This window comes from Episyrphus balteatus, chromosome 2 (assembly GCF_945859705.1).
Source record: "Episyrphus balteatus chromosome 2, idEpiBalt1.1, whole genome shotgun sequence".
NCBI classification, from domain to species: domain Eukaryota; kingdom Metazoa; phylum Arthropoda; class Insecta; order Diptera; family Syrphidae; genus Episyrphus; species Episyrphus balteatus.
The window spans coordinates 90,495,531-90,517,028 of NC_079135.1; the positions used below are offsets into that span (position 1 = coordinate 90,495,531).

The 21,498-nt window shown below is 31.7% G+C and overlaps 3 protein-coding genes across 4 annotated transcripts; 2 read left to right on the top strand and 1 right to left on the bottom strand.

The window, feature by feature from the left end:
* Positions 1-881: 881 nt before the first annotated feature.
* Positions 882-2,268, top strand: LOC129910076 (translation initiation factor eIF-2B subunit epsilon-like). The gene is made up of 5 exons (XM_055987330.1): positions 882-897; positions 1,020-1,224; positions 1,283-1,512; positions 1,592-1,878; positions 1,959-2,268. The coding sequence occupies exons 3-5, from the start codon at positions 1,401-1,403 to the stop codon at positions 2,169-2,171; spliced, it is 612 nt and encodes a 203-aa protein (XP_055843305.1). The 5' UTR covers positions 882-897; positions 1,020-1,224; positions 1,283-1,400; the 3' UTR covers positions 2,172-2,268.
* Positions 2,269-8,642: 6,374 nt separating this feature from the next.
* On the top strand, positions 8,643-15,238 carry LOC129910068 (uncharacterized). Of its 2 annotated transcripts, XM_055987322.1 has the most exons (6): positions 8,652-8,787; positions 12,627-13,302; positions 13,639-13,963; positions 14,025-14,342; positions 14,408-14,664; positions 14,729-15,238. In XM_055987322.1, exons 2-6 carry the CDS (start codon positions 13,288-13,290, stop codon positions 14,927-14,929), a joined length of 1,116 nt encoding a protein of 371 aa, XP_055843297.1. In that variant the 5' UTR covers positions 8,652-8,787; positions 12,627-13,287; the 3' UTR covers positions 14,930-15,238. The 2 variants fall into 2 exon arrangements, with proteins under 2 accessions (XP_055843296.1, XP_055843297.1); XM_055987321.1 differs by lacking the exon at positions 12,627-13,302 and having other exon boundaries at positions 8,643-8,787.
* Positions 15,239-18,278: 3,040 nt separating this feature from the next.
* On the bottom strand, positions 18,279-19,780 carry LOC129910067 (uncharacterized). The gene is made up of 2 exons (XM_055987320.1): positions 19,601-19,780; positions 18,279-19,533 (listed from the first exon to the last, which is right to left on the bottom strand). Exons 1-2 carry the CDS (start codon positions 19,664-19,666, stop codon positions 18,448-18,450), a joined length of 1,152 nt encoding a protein of 383 aa, XP_055843295.1. The 5' UTR covers positions 19,667-19,780; the 3' UTR covers positions 18,279-18,447.
* Between the last annotated feature and the right edge of the window lie 1,718 nt (positions 19,781-21,498).

Below are 21,498 nucleotides of genomic sequence, written 5' to 3' on the forward strand. Positions count from 1 at the left end.
AATCTGATATTTAGCGAAGTAGATTTAAAATAAATCTCGAGATTTAAGCCATAACTACAATGACCTAAAAAGTAAAAAAGTGGAAAATTTACAAAAGTAAAAATTTTTTGTTTCTTTCTAGAGCTATTTATTTTTGGAAAAAAACTACAAAAATAGTTTTTTAAACCAAAAAATAAGCTTTCTGCATCATTATTTTTAATTTTTTAGCCAGAAAAACTGTCACAAAATGAGTTTGAAAATTTTCACTTTTTGACTTTTTACAAAAAGTGGCCGTTGTAGTTATACCTTTATTCTAAATCTACTTAGCTAAATCTCGGATTTAGCGTAGGTGGAAACATAGTATTAGTTGGGAAATCTATGCTTGAACCAAATGAACCACAGCTAATCCATCGAAATCAGCAAGTTCAATTCCTGAACCAAATCTGAACCACGTTTTTACAACTGGACCAACTGTAAATTTTTTATCTGTTATAATTTAGAGCATGGAAAAGAAAAATGTCACCTTAAATCTAGCGCAATCTGCTTACTAGACTTTCCTGCTAGGTTTTCCAAAAGACTCACGAAAACTCTGCTAATATGTTTAATACATTGACCTATTATATATGGACTGCTAGTTGATTCTCGTTTCCATACAAAATTTTTGAAAATGTGGTTCAATGATTACTAGCGCCTGTGGAAGAAAGTGGTAAATAGAACTCAGTTAGCGTAGCGACATCTTCCGTCAGATGGCTTGAACTACCATTTTTGTACATAGAAACTATGGCCATCTACATATTTTTCTTATAAAAATGAGTAGCACCTGTCTTTTTTGAAGTCTACTTTTTGACGTTTTGGAAGAAAAGAATTCTTTCAGAAAAAAAAGTATTTTAAAATGTTTGTTCGAAATAAAATATCGAGGTAAAATAATTGAATCGTGTTGGAAAATGTTTTTTATTTCAATTTATTATTAATCGAAAGTTATTAAAAAAAATTAAATGTTCCTTTTTCAATAATTTTCATTTTGTTTCTTTTTTTTTCAGATGCAATCGTGGAATCGTTTTGGATGGAAGGACGTCAAAATGCCCTCGCCCGAACAGCCAAAAAGTTTTTGTGGTGTGAAGCCTGGATCGAAAATCGGAGCTAAATCATCAATTATCTTGGGTTCGGTGGTTGGCGATGGTTGTGTTATTCCACAGAAGTCGAATATAGAGAAAGTTCTTGTTAAAAAAGCTCATGGGGAAAATGGTAAGTTATTAAAAAAGTATTTATGATGAATTGAATCATCCATTTAGTTTTTACACAGATGAAACAGAAAAATTCGGAGACAAAGTTTACATCCTCAACAACGACACAGAAGAGCTCTTCGCATCCGATTCAGAAGATGAATTACCAACGCAATCGACAAAACAGGAATTCCAAAAATGATGAGACTATCACATCTAATCAATGCGGACGAAAGCCATTACAATTCAACAACCAGTGACGAAGATGATGATTCACACCAAGGCTCTCCAATACCTGATGATGCAAATAGTAATCACCTTGTACCAATAGAAACTATATTCCTGCTAATCATAGCGTGGCTCCTTTCTTGCATGCACCTCATCTACAGTATTTTTATCCGAAGTCTTGGACTCTTTGGCACGTGGAATTCAACTCAAATCCAATCCGGATTTCTTGATTCTTGAAATCAACTCATCTCGCTATGTCTACAATATGTCTTTAAAGGAAGTAAATTTCAATATCGTCAAAGCGGTATTCAGTTTAGATCCAATTAAAGAGGCAACAACAACAAATGTCTTAAGTGCCATCAATCAGGTATTGAGTCGCTTGGGTATGGTTGTTTCAAATTATATAAAAAGCGATGATTCTATGTTGGATTGTTTGAAGGCAATTCAGGTAAGTCGTGTGTGAAGTTTTTGTATTCTTAAAAAAAGATTTTGACCTTTTTTTCTTTTTATTATTTTTAAAACTTTTAGGAATACTGTGAAGAACAACCAGCTCTGAGAGCCAAGGTTGCCCAGATTATTCATTATCTCTATGATAAGGAATTTGTGTCTGAAGAAGCTATCCGCATGTGGCACAATGAGTTGGATGATGATTCAGAGTGGTTGAAAGCACCATTGCAGAAACTCATAGAATGGCTAGGTCAATCCAGCGAAGGCAGCAGTGAAGAAGAAAACGACGATTAAATACTTTTTCTTTTCTTCTTAACTTAATGATTCTTCAATAAAAAAAAACTTTAAAAAACTGCCTCTTTGGGGATAGAAAAAAAATATGTTTAATTCAATAGAAAATTTGAATATACAACAAAAGTAATTTATGCAGCTGCTGCTGCATTTTTAATTTCTGCTTCTGAATTCATTTCTTTCAGTCGATTTAGTTTAGATTTCTTTATAGCAATTGCTCGCTTCAATCGAACAATGGTCTCTAATAGCTTCACTAGGAAGCCACCGATATTATCACGTTCAATAACTGGATTCTTGAACTGACTGTCGTATTGCTGTTGGCCCAACAATGGATCACTGCGATTCAAAGAGTTTCGACTTCTTGTGGGAGTGTGTATGAGATTGCCATTTAGATAACGTGGTCGGAAGTCTTGCATGAGGCTGGTCAACGGCAACATTTCAAAGAAGTTATCTGATACAATTTCAAAGTTGGGGATTGAGTGAGTGCTTAAGCCGAGCCGTTGCGATTAAAAGACACCCGATAAGTAGAGCTGAGGGAGTCGAATGCATCAACGCTACCACTACATCTTGAGGTACACGCAGACGAGCTGTCACTTTTGTACATTCGCACCTTTTGCCATTCGGGGTGTTCAGTTAGGGCTGGTTGGTATTCCATTAGACACAACACATTGTGTATATATCCAGCCACAACATGAGCAGGTTTCATTTTGCCCAAGGTTATTTTTAATGTTCCAATGATGTCCTCCTGGCATTGCCATCAAGAGTAACTTGCTGCAGCCGATGATCCAAGATGGTTACAACGACTATTCCTGCTCTTGGAATACCAGATGAATTGATGTCTCATCGTTTCACGTTTGATGTAAAACTCATCCCGTAATTCGTGTGTGGCTTATTCTGCATATTCGGTTTGGAGTTCTGCTGCCTCTGGAGAGTCCGATTTTCTTTTGAGAGATTTAGAGGGTTCCTTTTGAGCTGCTGCTAGTAAAAATGATTTGATTGTCCATTTTTGTTAAATTGTTTTCTGAAATGAAAGAATAGAATAAAAATTTAAATTATAAAACTTGGAATAAAACTGTAAAAAGAATATATTAATATATTTTTAATTTTTTGTTACCTTTTTATTCTTGGGAAACAAAATTCCTTTGACAATTTCTGCAAATAATTAAATTTTTTTTTTTTTGACAAGCAAATGTCACAAAACTAGATGTCAAATTACTATTTCCCGCTGCCCTACCAAGCGGCGCCACCATAGCTTGAACCTGGTCCTGGCAGTCCATATATAATAGGTCAACCCAACTAACAATTTAGCTTTCATTAGGTTCGATTTTTTCAATTCGGCAAGGTATAGCTAATAAAAAGTTTATTTAAAGTTTAATTATGCAGTTCAACCATTTGGAAGTAAAAAAAGGCCTCTTTAGAGCCTTTTCATAGAGTTCTGAACAACACTTGTATATTTAAATTACAAATGGTCTTCTTAAGAACAGCTTAAAGATACTTACAAAAAGACCTGTTTGTTTAAGCATCATTAAGACCTGTTTAAAAAGGTTCACCAAATACACAACCCATTTTATCAACGCCTTGTTAATAAAGCTATTTGCTGTTGTAAGTAAACGTTTAATAGAAATGTTTGCTTGTTTAATTTGTGACATTTCCAATTTGTGAGTAAACATAAATGGTGTCCAATTGAATTTTACTTTAATATTTTTTGTTAGTGAATTAAATCTCTTTTTAGCACTTTTAATTGGTTTTGTGGCTATCATGAAATGATAAAATTGTAATTAGCAAAATATTAATCGCTTTCGCTGATATTTGCAGTCGGATAGCTCCATCACCAAACTCAACTTAAGAAGAAAGTCGGATATTTAATGAATTACATACATATGTATATGAACAATAACAGTGGAAAATCTGAATAAAAAAAAGTTATAAATAATAAACCTACCCAATTTTATTTTTATTGAACAAAAATGCAAACAAAAATGCAAACAAATATATATTTTCAGCTTATTCGACAAAATAATTTTGCAAAGTATTAGCTATCTCAATTTTGGAGAATATAGTAAAAGACAAATGACAAAATCAATATATTCACAATTTTCCACTTCTCTATTACATTGAGTTTGGTCTGGTGGATGCGTGCTGGGCTGGTATGCGGGATACGTGGGTTCAATTCCTACCTGGGGCATGTAAGTAAAGTTATGTTTTTTCAATTAAAATAAATTTATTTCATTTCAGGAAGAAGAAAAAAATGCAGAAGAAGTTCCTAAAAAGGGAAAAAATACAAATTATAAAAGAAATAAATAAAATAAATAAATTCACATGTTAAAATTTTTTTTTTTAACATTTTATGAAAGCCTTAATCATACTATATTATGATGTTCTTTAAGAAGCTAAATAGCATTTTCTGAACATACTAAATGTGTCTTTGCTAACTTTTGAAAGACCTTGTTAAAATGTTGTTAAAAAAGCTTATTAATTTCATAGCACTTGTGAAAGAAAGTCTTAAGGCAACTAAATAACCTCGATAATTTACGCCAAAATGGTTTGTATAAGATTTGCTGTTGTTACTTTACAAATCAAAAACTAGCCTGTATTGACACTATTGGAAATCAAATTGTTAGTTGGGAATGGTTTAATAGCTTGTTTCACTAGATCCCAACCCAACTAACATTTCAGCTTCGGTTAAGGTATTACAAAAGCTACATTTCAGCTTCTTTTAAACTTTAGTAAGGTTGTTGGGCATGGAAAAAGGAGAACGTTATACAAGTTTGACCCTCTATAAGGATCTTAAACGAAGCTTTACCGAAGCTCAACCGAAGCTTTGAGATTTGACAGATAGTTTCGGAAGCGCTTGTATAGCTCTTTAATACATGTCTTATCGAAATTAAAAAAAAAAAACTACAAAAACAGAAAAGAATTCTTTTTTAACTGGTTTTAAATCATGAATTTTATCTTTTGATCTGATATTTTATATAACATTCCATTAGTTTTTAGTATATCTATTAATAATAATTTTAAAGGTATATAATTTTTTTACCACACCCAGGAATCGAACTTCGTATCTGCTTGGTGGTAGAGTCCACCACTCTACCCACTCGGCCATCCTAGTATATTCATTAATGAAATCAAAAACTTAATCAGTTCAAATAGCAAAAAAAATGTCCGAGCTAAATTATTCAATGTCAAAACCAAAAAGTGTCCGAGCTAGATTATTTAATATCAAAACCAAAAATCAAATACAAAACTTAGTAATTTCTGTAAAGCTTCTATAAATTCATTAAACAGGCTAATAAGAAAAACAAGTTTTTTTCGTTTAAGTTTCTTTAATAGTATTTAAACAACTTATTAGAAGTTGTTAAACAAGTCCGAACTTCTATAAGCAGTTAAATTCTGAAGCAAGCTCAATACAAGCTGTATACAAAGTAGAACCTACACGGAGAAAAAATAAGGTATGAACCACCTTATTTCTGGTATATTTAACTTTAATGTAAAGTTTAAATAGGGATGACTCCCCAATAAAATGGAATTTACCTTACTTTTCTAGTAAATTTATAGCTTATGATTAACTTTACAGTAAAGCCTTTTTTTGTATGAATTTCTAATAGAAATTACTAGAAATTTAGGTACATATTTTACCTTACTATAAGGCTGAAAATACTGATTTTTAAAGTAAATGGAAGGTATGTAATTTAGTTACAGATTGGATCAAATAAAGTCAATTTCATTTTTATTGATGACATTTTTCTAAATAAAATTGTATGCATTTATCTTACAAAAATTAAAATAAAAAAAGTGATTTTTGTAATTATTGAAAAGCATAAAAAAAGTAAGTAACGTATGACCCTGTTATGTTTTTCAATAATTACATAAATTACCTAGTTTATTATAATTTTTGTAAGGTGCAAACAAACAATTTTATTTAGGAAAATATCATCAATAAAAATGGAATTGACTTTATTTGATCCAATTTTTTTCTAATTCTTCATGAATTAATTAGATTGAATGAACATATATTATTCTAACACAAGAAAAAAAATTTGCTATCCGTAATTACGGAGCCAATAACAACGCATAAAAGAACAGAAAAAGTAATGAAAACATTTCACTTTCAAAAGAAAAACACAAATGAGAAAAGAATTTTTAAGATTTTATTTCTTTATTAATTATTCCGCACCCGGACACCTAAAAGCTTTGACAAAAAAAAATTTCCAAAACACATGGAAGACAAAATGGCAGACTTTTCAATGACAGCAATTAAGAGTTATTACTATGTATAGGGGAAAATTCCTAGAATTAGGTAATATTATTACCTTAGTGTAAGGTAAAACTTATTCATAGAATAGTTAAATTTGTAAAATATCTTTTACTAGAATCTTAAAGTGAAAAGAGTCATACACTTTTTTGGATGAAGGTTTATTTTACTCTACGTAAAGAAAATATTGCTACTCGTAAGGTATATACTACTTTATTTTGTTCACCATAATTTTCTTGTAAAAATTACTTTACGGAGCCAAGAAATGTTCAATACGTAAGGTAAATTTTACTTAAAATCTAGGGCTTTTTACTTTAATTTCCTTACTAGTCATATGGAGTATAAAATACTAGATTCATTTTTCTCCGTGTACGAGATTTCAATTTATAGAAGCTGTTGTGCTAGTTGGGAAATGAAATAATTACGCAAACTATCTTATTTCGAATGCTAAATCGCATAGAAAAAAAATAAAGTTTGAAATTTGAACGAAAAATGGCTATAATAGACTTCGCAAATTATATCATTTCAAATGTCAAATCGTATAGAAAATTTTGAACTTTGCTAATTTGGCAAACTATCTAGAGTGTGTTTCTTTATTTTTTCCGGATAGGGAATAGAATAGACCGGAGGGACAAAAAAATTTATCCAGAACGCAAAAATAAATAAACAGAAAAAGCTTAGATAGAATGTCAATCAGTTCAACCACATTTTTTAGTTAAAACACAAACATTATATAAAATCGTCTTTTATTATTTCTTATATTTCTATTTGCATGCATAAGATAGAGAAATAAAAACAATTAGAATAAAAACTCTTGTATTAATAAATTATTTTTTCCCACAATTTGTATTTATTTATGTGCAAGAATTGCTTCAGAGCGAATTTTAATTTTGTTTTTGTTGAACAAATGACAGCTTCTCACTACACCTACACACAACTGTGTATGTGTAAAAAAAATATTCCATAAATTCCAGGTCTGATTTGGAATAAAAAGAATGCATTCCAAATATTCCGGAATGTATAAAGAAACAATAAAAAAGTTTATCCGGAATATTCCAAGCAGTGTTGCCATTAAAATATTTTGAAAAATCTGCAGAAACGATGAAAAAAAATCTGCAATGAAGAAAATTGCGAACAGGTGTCAGCTAAAATTAATTTCGAGAATAATTTTTCTCGCTGAAATTGTTAAATTTGTATCAATAGCTGCGTTCCTTTGGAAATATTTAGGCTCAACTTTCCTTTAGGGTCGCACGAATTTTAATACGCGAATAATTTTATGTGAAAGATTAATGACTAAAAGTAATAAAAATAACAATTTTAAAGTTAGGAAACGTGTATTTATATTTTTAATTAATTTTTTAAAGTTCATTTTTTCATACAAATGCATGCAAATGACGACCGCGAAGAAAAAAAAAAATTTTTTTGAAGTTCTTTTTACATACCCAAACTTGTCCCCAGCTCAAATCCTATAGTGAGCCCAAGCAGGGGGGTTGCAGGGGGGCAGCATGCCCCCCCATACGCATCTCAACTTTTATACGCCTCAAACTTCAAATTCTTCGTGGTCGTCATTTGCATACATTTTGTATGAAAAATTTAAATATTTATTTTTTAATCATACTTAGGGGTGTTTCCTAACCTTAATATTTTAAAGGTATTCTATTGAGACCCTAAGCTCACTGTAAAAAATAAAATCACAACTCTAGGCGTGCGACCCTAATGGAAAGTCGCCCCAATATTTATCTACTTTTTAGTACTTAAAACTACTTTGAACTACTTTGCTATACTGAAAAAGTAGTTCAAAGCTGCTTTAAGTACTAAAAAGTAGATAAATATTTCCAAAGGAACGTAGCTAAAGAAACACACTCCTAGTGTAAATAGGCTTTAAAAAATATGTGGGTATCCAGCGCGGACTTATTCCCTTGATTAATCTGTTTCACACTTAATGGATTTTTATCCGTCTGACCATCAGACCAGGCCATGTCTGTCCAACATGTTTAATAGTGTGGATCTTTCTAATTACTTTTGTTTTTTTACTATGGGTGTGAGCGAGACGACTGTATATCAGTTTGTTAATAAAACAGTTCAGCTTGATATGTTTTCATTTGCTACCTCTTTCTTTCATTCCGTACGATGTGTCCTATCCTTGTCATTCTCATTTGTTGTATTATACCTGAATGCAGAAGAGCATGGCAGAAGAGTCCATTTTGTATTGTTCAAAATTTTCACTTCATTCATTTTTCGCTCGTTGACGCGTGGAGCCGCATTTTTCGTAAAATAATTATATTTCCAGTTAATTAAAATATAAATTTAACTAAAATAAAAATGAATCGTGCAAGAAGAACTAACCAAAACTTTGTTCAAGCAAATGTAAGTAAAACATGTTTGTTTTTTCATAATTAATTAATATAGAATTAGATTTTATTTGTGAATGCTTGGGTATTTCCTAATACATATACATCAAATTATGTACCTAGGAAGCCGGTGAAAAATCGATTTTCATTATCTTGAAATATTTTTGTATCTATACTTGGAAACAAGTTAAATTTTATTTCTTAACATTTATAGATTCTTGAGAAAAAATAAAGAAAATTCTAATATTATGCATGATGAAAAAAGTACCTAGCATAAATCAATAAATTGTTTTGTACCTGCAGAAGATGAATTTTTAATGAGGTCAGCCATGTTTTTCCCTTTGTGTAAATTATGTAAAAGAAAAAAATAGGTACCTACCAATAAAATCAATTATTTTTAGGTTTTTTCTTTTCGTGCATTTATTAAACAATCTGTTTCTGTATGTTAAGATTGTGGACACAATAAAAACATTAATTTATTTTTACAATAACATTTCGTGATGATTCACAAATTAATTTCATAATTATTGCAAATAGGTAGGTTTAAAGTTGTCTAGGACATAGCATCTAGTTTCCAGATGCAAAAAATATTTTAATGCTTCAATTGTAGCATTGTTTTACTATTCAATTAAAAATCTTAGCGCAAAATTTTAAATTTTAATTTTAAAGCCCTTTAAGTAATTTAGCATGTCAAAAGCAGATTGATTTTTAGCTAAGTAAATTACTAAAATGGCTTTAGCACCATTTTTTTCACAATTGAACACAATTTGAGGATTTTTATCTTCAACTTCCGAATTTACACTAAAAGTTGACCTTCGATTTTCAACTCGAGAGTTGGTCAACTTTAGATTTCCTCAACTCCCCGAAAAGTAGAAGTTGGGCAGAAAACTTGAGATTTTCGATGAAAATGTCATGTTTTTTATTTGAGAAATTGTTTCACTTGAGGTAGGTATATTGTGGTACAAAAAAAGTGAAATTGTACGCATAGTTTTTCGAAAAAAAATATTTGCATATGGAAGCTTGGACTAAAGAGTAGTCAATAAATAGGAAGAATTGACAATTATTATCAAAATAGAAACATACAAGTGCATTTCCGCTTAAATTTATGTTAATTATTGCTGCATTTTAAATAAAACTCCTGAATAAGTCCAAACTGCAAACACTTATATACCAATCTTACACATTTCCCGCCAATAGTTCTTAAAACGCTAGTTAATATTTTTTTTTATCAAAAACACACACAACTGCGAGCAAATTGATATTATTTTTTTTCAAAAAATTATTTTTTTTTCAAAAAAAAAATTTCAAAAAATTTTTTTTTTCAAAAAAAAAAAGACAAAATAATTTATGAAAAATATTTATTTAAAATAGATATTAGCTGTGTTTTATTTTCCTCATGATCCTGATCAGATCAATGTTTTTATTAGCTTTACAACAAAAGCAGGATTTTGTTTTGTTATTGTTTCGCAAATAAATCAATGATCTGATCCGGATCACGAGGAAAATAAAACAGCTATTATTTAAACTTATTAAACATTTTTATCACAAACAAAGCATAAAACACACAAAACTCCTATTGAAATGACATATACGACAGCACTTCAAACTTGAAATTGACATATTTGTATTAACTGTCACAAATATCCTAGGAATATTTTTTAAACTGGAAGTTGGCATACTTTAGTTTTTAAACTCGAGAGTCGAGAAACAAATAATGAAAAAAACAAATCTACAACCACAGTACACATAAAAAGGTAATATATTCCGAACTGACATTGGTCGCCAGATTGTCAAAACATGACACTTTGGCGACCAATGTCAGCTACCGAATTCTTAATTGTTTAAAATACCGACGAAAAACGCACAAAAACCGATAAACCACGCACACCACTAATTTTTAAACAATTATTTACCATTTTCCGCGATGAAACACGATGAAAATTTGTTATTTTTTAATTTATAATATTTTTAAATGACATTTTATAAATTAAAACAAAAACAAATTTCCTGTTTACTGCGATTGAAATATAAAAATTAAAGTCCGACCTGACAGATTGGTGCCCATTTTTGACAAACAAATTTTGACAACGTTCGGAATATATTACCTTATTATGTGTACTGTGTCTACAACTTCTGTTTCAACTCTTGAGTTGAAGTCAACTCTCAAGTTCGCCAACTCTAGAGTTTTCTTCAAGTTAAGCAATAGTGAAAAAAAAATGGCCCTATGACATGAATGATTTTCTCAACTTCGAGTTGAACTCGACTTTTTTATTCTCAACTTGTGATTTTGTTTTTCTTCACTCAAAGTTGACATTTTCAACTTTTCATTCTCAACTCTCGAGCTGATCAACTTCTAGTTTACTCAACTTGCGAAATAGAAGTTGAGATTGCAAACTTAAGATAAAAGTTTCGACTTTAATAATACTAGAATACAACTTTCATATCTGGTCTGGAGAGCCTAAAAATGCATTGGCTCTTTTTTGGGCTCTAAAGCTAATAGGTGAACATCGTAGAAATGCCTTTTGCCTCTATTGTATTACTGCTATTTTTTTGCGGAGTGCTTTAGGGAAATAGCCAGATGCATGCCTCATACCTCCCCTGAAACAGTTTTACCGTAATACCAGCAAAGTCAGTTATGCTCATCTTTATAACCTTCAGCCAAATTTTGAACGTAAACGTGAAATTAAGGGATTTTGTTATTGTCGAACTACACGAATTCGGAATTCCTAACCTAAAAAAAATCACTTGAATTTCAAATCCATTCCAAACAAGAAACATGTACTTCAAAGCTACATGTTGATTTTGCAATCGCCTAACCAGTCAAGTTGTAGGCAAGAGGGATGAGGACTTTCCTCTTTTTGACGTTCGTTCCTAAAAAATGTAAATTGGAACGTGATTGGAAACAACACTGTAACCAAGGCCTAAAGAGTTCAAACAATTTTTTTTTTGCTTTGGAAAACTTATGATATTTTTTTAGTGGGAACTAAAAGTTTTTCGGACGAAGCTTACATAATTGAGATATGCTTAAACTATTATATTATTTCATTAGTTCAAAAACGTGTGTTTCTTTTTTACCTCTGAACGTTCTGACTAATGTGTGTTTCTTTCATGTTTACAGCGTGCTTCCAATAAAATTTCCGAGCATGTTGAGTAAAAGAATGATCAAATGCAACATCTTTCAAAATATGAAAAATAGTCGCTGCAGTTCTGAAATTCACCAAATTTAATTAATAATAGTAAAATATTATATTTTTATGATTGTTACACGTGTGAAAACGTAACATATCAATTGGTTCTGAATTGTATTTCACAAATAAATAAACATGTTCAGTTCAGAGTATGTTAAGAGCATGTTGGAACTATGTTCAGAGCTTCGTGGAACGAAAAAGCCTGTTTCCCAAAATAATAAATAATTTGTTACAATTTCACGAAAAGTAATGAAACTATGGACCTCCTTGTAATATTGATATAAATCGTTTACCTCCCACGCTGCTGCCAGCTCCCGTTCTATAAATATACCTAGTAAGTTTTAATATTTTAAGGGTCCACCCTTGTATAGTTTATATATACAAGGGGTCCACAAAAAACAAACAAGCATTCACAAAATAAATGGTACGCTAACATAAAAATAATGATTCAGCATGCAATTGAATCTTTTCAAATGTAATTTTTTTTTTGCCAAATAATGTCTAACAATACAAGTTGACAAATTATATTGTACCTATTTGTATTGTTCTTACACTTAAAAATGTTTTACAAAATTATTCTAAGTATCTAGTATTTATAAAATATTTTATCGTTCTCATTGTAACATTCTTATTAATTTTTTTTTATGTTTATTTACATAATTTTTAGCAACAAATATCTCGCCTTGGTCCTGATATTTGGCAGAAATGCAAAAAATAATAAAAAAAAAAAACATTTTTTCTTGTAGTTATGTTCATTTACTTTGCTCAAACCTCAAACGAAATTGTATAATTACTGTTTCTGTACAAAACATATCGCACTCCATGTAGAATTATATAATTTTAACCAGTTATTTATCCGTTAAAATTCAAACAAAAAATATTTTCGTGTCTTTCCGACACACATAAAAAAAATATCCTTCAACAACAACACCATTTGGCTTTTCTCATTACAATCTCAATGAATTTCCTGCTTAAACCAAAAGCAAATAAACTCACTGAGCGTTAAATGAGTAAAAACCCCACAACAGCAAGTCGAGATTTTAATGGGTAAATAGTTTGTAACAATTATATAAGTCCAAGGCAAACGAAAAAAAAAAAATAATAAAAATACATCGTTTGGGTCCTGGCTGTAGAAATGTCCATATCTATTCCTAAACAATGGAAACTGGAACACAAATTAAAAAAAAACAACGATTTGACTTGCTCCTGCTACTTCTGCTCTCTCGTTCACCAGGAAAATATATAAATGTGAGCCAACAGCAGAGTATACATGTGTGCATCTTGCTTCAAATGTGTAGGGGTTTTCCAATGATTCTATTCTATCTATCATGGAGCAAAATGGGGTTTGTAGAATAGAGAGCAATTTTTTTATTTTTAACCACACACACATTGTCTTATGTTTAAAATTTATTATGTGATTATTTTTTTTTAGTCTAACGCGTTTTGTTTCATTTTTATATATATTTTTTGTTGATATTTTAAAAAATATACATATAATTAATTAATTTTAAATGAAAGTAACAAAAGTATAGTAAACATAACTCATTCGTGTCAAAATATTGCAACATTTCAAGTTCGTCGTTTGAAAAACTGCAACATTTTGTTTCGTTATGTTTATAACTGTGTCACTCTTCATAGACAAAATAATTAAATTTGCATTTTGTTGATTCACAAATTAGGATCAAGTTGCAGCCCAGCATCCTGGTACTCCTCGCCCAGTCAAGGCAGCACAAGCTGCTGTTGCAACACCAAATTCGACTCCAGTTAAGGTATTGAAGCCAATTCTTAAGAAGGATCCGAAACCAGTTGTGGTGGCTGCTGTGGTGCCCGAACAAAAGCCAGTAATAGTAGCTGACATTATTTTGGAACCTCCAAAGGAAGAGAAAATGGATTTGGCAAATGCTGTTAGTACTGAATCTATTGATGGATCCGAAGAAAATGGTGGTAGCCCACGTAAGCCATTCTTTAAGAAGATCTTTGGTGGTATTCGTAAGAAGCCTTCAGGTAGGCTATTCTAATAGTTTTTGAAATAAATCATCTTACCAAGATTGAAATTTATTTGTAGTACGTGCAAAGGAGAGGAAGATTCGTCAAAATCGTCATTTGCGCAAAGTTATTTTACCCAAGAATGCTCTGATGGCACTCTATGAAATTAAGGGCATTCAGATTGGCGATTTCATTATCAATAGTAACATGGAGGGTGGCTTTACAGCTTTAGTAACAGTTAACGATTGCCAATACGAAGGTGTTGGAAATTCGAAAGGCAATGCCAAAACAAATGCCTGTGAAAAAGCTTTGCGTGACTTTGTTATTAAGAAGATGATGCAAAAGCCCCGCGAAAAGTCGATTTCTGAACCAATGGATCTTGGTGAATCAAGTGAAGGTAATTAATAAATATATTTATTTAAGAGTAAAAAGCTATAGCAAAAATTTTCTTTATATTTAAAGCTACAAATGGTGACGAAGGCAATTTATCTGCTGAAGAAACTGATGATGTACCAATGGTTAATCTTGCTTCATTTGCTTTGTATAAATTGTTTACCGCTTGGGAAAATGAGGGCTTCCATGTGCCAGAATTCCACCCAGCACCACCTCAACATAGTTCCCAACAGAATCCTGAAACAGCTGCAGCAAAGAAGCCTGTTGGTCGCAATGAATTGCCACCTAACTGGGAAATTATGCATCCAGCTACACTTTTGTGCATTGTAAGACAAAAAAATTTAAATTCTTAAAAATGTTGATAAAACTAATTTCATTTTTTATTTTTAGATGCGCCCTCGCTTAACTTATACAGACTGTGGTAATAATGGAGATGCCGCTAATCCTGCTCAAACTGTTAAAGTTATTGTTGACGATCGAGAATTTGTCGGTGTTGGTCGATCTAAAAAGATTGCTCGTAAAAATGTTGCCATTGCTGTGTGCAACAGTCTTTTTGGTACAAATTTCCAAGTGCCAACTGAAGAGGAATGAGAAGATGATGATCATTCGAGTTTATTAGGCTTTCCTCACGTTTTAACGCAATGTTTGACAATTTTACTACAACGTATGTTAAGCGGCGGAAATAATTTTATTTAATTATTATAATAATTACATATGTGCGTTAAAATGACGAATTATTTAATGCAAAAATTTTTTTTTCTCTTCAACATAGTATTAGTTATTATTATAATATTTTTTATTTAAAAAATGATTAAGTTCGGAGCGTCCTTCTGTAACTGTAGTTGAATGTAAAAGAACATCTTCACATAATAAAAAAAAGCATTACTGCTAAACAGTAAATAAAAACAAACAAAAAAACTTTTATTTTTTTCATAAAGTTGAGAAATATTTGCCCAGAATTTTTTTTTCGAAAATACGCATTTTCCAAAAAGAGGGGCGTTAAGAAATGCAATGTAGAATTTTTGGTGCTAGTGCGTTGTTGCAGATATTCACATTATTGTCATTACGAATAGATTCTGTGATTAATTTATTTGAAAGCTGATTGTATGCATAAATACGCCACCAACTCACAAAAAAATCAAAAAATCATCTGCAAAAAAAATTTAACTCAAATTTAACCAGGTCCCAGAGCCCAATAAATTTTTAACAGCTGAAAATTTTTTATTCACCTCAATAGTGTCAAAAATTTTACACGGTGTTAACTATTTAACGCAATTCACACACGGCCTAAATATTATAGCATTGCTTTCTAAATTTTGGTTGCATTACGTGGTGAAAGTAGTAGTTTTCTAATCGGAATACCACGACATGAGTGTTTGCGTAATCGTTCAACTAGAGTCTAACGTTCGACTCGTGAGTCATAATAGGGCCCGTAAATACTCGAATCACACTCGATTGTATCTAGGGATGCAACATCGTTAAAAAAAAAATCGATGTTTGAATACATCGATGTTTTATTTACAACATCGATGTTAAAAAAACATCGGTTCTATCTTCGATACATCGATGTTTTCCCGATGTATTTTTGTTGGACATAAATACGTTCTACGGTATCTAAAGAACAAAATATTTATGTCTTATCTATTTAAAACCCAAAAACCTAAGTTGAATTCAATTTTTAGGTACCACAAAACAGACAAATTTATCAACAAAATGGAACATATTTTCTTAATACGATTTTCGTTTTTATTTATATATAAATACCATCAATTCTAATCAAATGGAATCAATTTTTTTAACGTTCAGAGCTCTGAACGTAACTCACAAGCATGTCAATAATGGTCGCCATAGGCGTACACACCATTGGGCCAAGCGGGGCGGTGCCCCGAGGCCCCAACTGACGCTAGGGCCCTGACTGGAGACAATGCAGAGAAGGAAACTGTTATTATAAATAAAGTAGAAAAAATATTACCTCAGGGACCTCAAAAAATGCTACTAAAATAATCTAAGCGGCCAACAAATAATACTTCTGGGGCCCCCAAAAAAAGAGAAAGGCGTATACATATCCTTTTTAAAAAAATGTCGAAATGGCCCCTAAAAATTAATATTGTCCCGGAGCCCCGGCAACTCAACGTACGCCTCTGACGGTCGCGTTCTGATTTCTGAACACACAGAAACAGTCTTTTGAATGAAAACATTAAAAAAAAAACTTTGAAGCTTTGAACACTAGACAAAAAAGATTGAGTTTGAGAGTTCAAGTTCTGTTATTATGCAAAAAAAGAAAAACGAGTAACAAAATGAACGATGTCGATGTTTTGCAGATTTAACGTCGATGTATCGGCGATGTATCGGCTTAAGAAACATCGATGTATACATCGATGTTTTTAACAAAAACATCGATGTTTTGAAAACATCGATGTATCGTTTGCATCCCTAATTGTATCAAGTTAAGTATTGGACTCCGTTTGAACGCAAGTATTTCAAAGTTTTATAATTTATTTGGGCTTAAATATTCTTTATTCTGGGATGCAATTAATAAAAAACTAACAGTCTTGGGGCCCTACTCTGAGTTGGGTAAGAAATTATTGTAATAATTATAGAATTATTTTAAAAAACAAATACACCCATATTACGATTGTCAACCATCAATTGATAGTTGATAATTACTGAAATTTGGTGTTTTAAAATCTAATTTGGAGGAAAACTGGTAATTTTTTAATGGAATTTTTCAATTGGATTTCTTTACTTTCAAATTTTTTGCAAATTAGATAATAAGAGATCGAAATTTATTTTTTATCAACTATCATTTGATAGTTCACAATCGTAATAGGTGTGATAGATTTGGTTGCACTAAGATGCAGATATAAATGAATAAAGGATTGAACGAACAAAAATTATGAAATTTTTGCAGGTTGGCATCCCAAATCAGCCTACGTTTCTTTAACATTTATTTCTGAAAGAAAGCTCTTCTATGAATTGCTATATTTTCCTGGGGTCATGAACTCTCAAATTTTGTTCTCTGTATCAATTCGGTATACAAACACGCGAATTATATCAACTAACTATTATACACTTTTTTTTTTGGTAAATTTTAGCTTCAAGATTCCCTATAAATAAATTTTAATTTGCCTAATTTGTTACTATAGCCAAGATTCTTCTTCTTCCTTTTTCTCGGCGCTGTTATGATCTCGATGTCGAGGGGATCATAACCTTCCCACGTTACTGCTTCCCACTAGTGATCCGCCTGTGGGGTTCGCCGGGTTGACCTCAGAAATCGGCGGCAAGCCTCCCGGTTTTGTATTGTTCCGTTTCTGAGGCCAACTGAATGCTGGTGTTTTTGCATTTGCTTGTACCAGGAGTTTTTAGGCCTACCTTTCTTTTTATTTCAAGATTAACATTCAAAAAGTAATATTTTTAAATATTTCGTGTGCATTCCGCTGTCACATTTGTTGTAGATATTCACAAATTTTCTTGAATGCTTTTGCCATTCGAAAACGAGTTACGAGGTACAAAAATTCCACTTTCGGAATTCTTATTTCGAAAGTAGTAGATTTCTTTAGAAATAGAGGGTACCAAATATTGGTTTAAAAAATTTATTACTTTCGGAACGAGATACAAAGTAAGGCCCCTGCTATTCGATTCATGCGAATCGAAAGAAGGCTTTTCACGTGAATCGATTAGCAGAATAGAGCCATTGTTCTTCTTTTTATAACACAACGTTTCTATTGAATCAAATACCTACATGATGCACAATTTTTCATGAAAATTAAAACAACTTCTCCAAATTAACATTTAATTCATTCATTCATTTATTTATTAATTTGAAGTAAATATTACTTCATCAAGTAAATAGTTAACATGTATATAATGTACATACATATTTATTATATCAAAAATATAAAAAAAACTCTTTTTTTCCAAAAAAAAAAGAAATTCATTAATTACATAAAAACCCTTTTATCAAAAAAAAAAAAAAAAAATGTTACGAAATGTAACAATTATTATAAAAATCTACGAATGTAAAAGACTTGTGTTTCAATAAAAATTTGTACAGATACATTTTCGTTTTTTTCCAAAACAAACGCACCAATGAAGACAAAAAGTATTCCTTATACTTTACAATTCCAAAGCCATTCACAACCAAAATGCTTAAGTATAACTTCACTTCCTCCAAAATAAAGTCTCAGCTGTTTATGTCTTTGATAATATATCGGTGGATTAGACATCATTATAGAATATTGTCTCTGACCACCAGTAAATTGGGTCTCTCCCAACATCTTCCAATTACTCATATTAACCGAAGGGTTTTGAGCTTTAAGAACATCTAAAACTAAATTTTTATCAATACCAACATCGGGAATATGCAAAGTTCCAATTGAATTAAATGGTGTTTTCTCTGGCTCAACCATTTTTAACCTAGACCCTTCCCAAAGTTTAATATCACTCAATATTAATTTGGCAAAGTTATAAGATTCTTCATCTTTGCAGTCCAACACTAGGACACCATCAAAATAAACTGACTTTCCAAAAACCGGTAATTTGGCTCGTGGATTCTCAAGGATATAATTGATCACAGCCTTGCTCAAAGTCTTTTCAATCAAACGAGCTTGTGCCAATGAATATCTTCCCCCTGAGTTAGCTGAATTTATAACAGCTAATTGGAGGGTATCTGGAATCACATGAATCGTTTCGTTTTGTATAAATGCTTGATTAAGTAAGTCGTTTGCCGGGTTGTCATCTTGTATTTCAATTGGACCCTGTAGCTCTGCTGGCGGTCGTCTTTCGTGTCTTGGCAACGCACTTCTGACTATAACCGTTTCCGCCCAAGTTAGTGAATCGAGTTGCCTTTGTGTTAGTGAATTTGGATCTTTTGAGGACAAATTTTCATGCACTCTGATCGCAATTTCGATTTGGGGTTTGCGATTTTGTTGTTGCGGACGTTTCTTTTTCGGTGGCAAAAGCTTTGATTGGTGGGAATTGAATTTGTAACCATTTCTACTAACATGTCGTTTGTCTTCCAATTTTGGAATGATTATTTCATGCTTGGGTTCAGTCGTACACCAGTTCATTGGGATAAATGGTTCATTTGTTGATTCGATTTTGATGCATTCTTGTTTAATGGATCTGTTTTCTTGTAAGGGTTGTATTTCTTGTTTTATATTGAATGGCAAAGGCTCTTGTTTTACGACATGCAACTAGTAGCAAGTAAAATTATTTTAAAAATCATAAAAAATGTAGGTAGGTTGTTTTTTTGAAACTTACTCTATTTTCTAATTTTTGTTTGAAAGCCATTCGGAAATCTTTGGATAATTTAAATGATGAATTCATCTTTTAATAATTTTTATTTGCAAATTTAATGAAATTTGTGGGAGATAAATTTGTTTTTGTGTAAATTTTATGTAAAAAACGGTAAATATGTATTTACTTTTGTTGTCATTTGTTGTCAGCTGTAGCTGTTTATCTGTTTCTGTAGGCTCTGTTATCGAAATAAATAGATTAGTTCAGATGATTGAGTTTAATGAGCCCAGCAAACGTAGAACTACAGAAAAAACCGGCGAAATATGTACGTAAAAGAAGTACTTCTTTTCCACTGAAAAAAGATAGGAGCTCGGGAAAAAACTCAGTTATATACTTTCTGTATATAAGAATACGTGAAGCATCTATCTCTTTCTTGCATGCAAGATGAAATGAATTTCCCCTCCATTAAAAGTACAGACAAATGTACTTCAAAACTACATCAGCGAAGCACATCTGGAAGTGCTTCTGATGTACATTTTCCATTTCCAGTACTTTTTTAGCTACAGAAAAACCACTGAAACTCCATATGGCTCCTTGAATCTAGAAGTACGTAATTAAGTGCTGAAATTTGTACGTAAGAGAAGTAGTTTGTTCCTAGTAAATCTAAACCTTTTGAAACTACAAATAAAATTACAAATAAACTCTGAAGTTAAAACTTTGGTTAGAGATTTAGATTTATTCAGTCGAATTGTATATCAAAACATGAACGTCTTGTGTGACACTTTACTTCAGACTTCTATGAGGAATGTTGGCGTTGAATTTCTCTTAAATCTTGCATCTACGTCAGGAATTTTGGAAATTCTTTATCACTAAACGAAGGAGAGTCACTTCATGCACACAACTGTTGAGGCTTGAGGGGAACAAAATGCTTTCCTCGCAATGTATTTGTAATACGAACTTGCACATCTTGATTGCCACTCGAACGGACTGCATCCAATAGTGTGGCGAGCAAGGAGTCTCTGACGTCATTTTTATACTCGACATAGAATTGTTGAATGTTGTTTTTGTCTAGGATTTAGAGCGAACACATCAACAAGTGGTCGGAGGGTGCAGACCTGAGAAAAAAAAAATAGTACCATCAGCTTCACAAAGAGCAGAAGGGAATCTCTTTAACTTACACTACAAGTCTGTGAAATGTGGATCACACTCAGGTATTGTAGTCTCTACTAAATATAAGATTCGTTTCACTCGTCCTGGATGGCGTGGAGGAAAATTTCGAACTGTAAACTCAGTCATTGATGTCTGGAATTGATCTCCACTAGAAGACAGAAAAATCAACAATTATATAATTTATTAATTTTAAAATACGCATACATACCTATATTTTCCAAATCCATGGGTGGTGGTTTTTGTATCATTTTTTTTTTATTTTAATTTTTCTAAATGCACAAGGCTGAGGTTGTGCATTTTGATGATGGAAAGAAATGGTGGTGGAATTTTTGTGGCGTGCCAAAGAATTTGTGCTACTACACATTGTGTATTGAAAATAATTTTCACAAATAACACTGATTAAAGCCTGGTACGCTGCTCGCGATAAATTTTAGCTGAGATAAAATTCCCATACAAGTTATCGATAACTTGTATGGGATCCATTTTATCTCGGCTAAAAATTTTCGATAATTTGTATGGGAGCTAAAATTTAGCGCGAGCAGCGTACCAGTCTTAAAGCCTGGTACGCTGCTCGCGCTAAATTTTAGCTGAGATAAAATTCCCATACAAGTTATCGATAACTTGTATGGGATCCATTTTATCTCGGCTAAAAATTTTCGATAATTTGTATGGGAGCTAAAATTTAGCGCGAGCAGCGTACCAGGCTTAAGACGATATTTATTTTTTCAAATTAAATTGTTTTATTTTGGAGC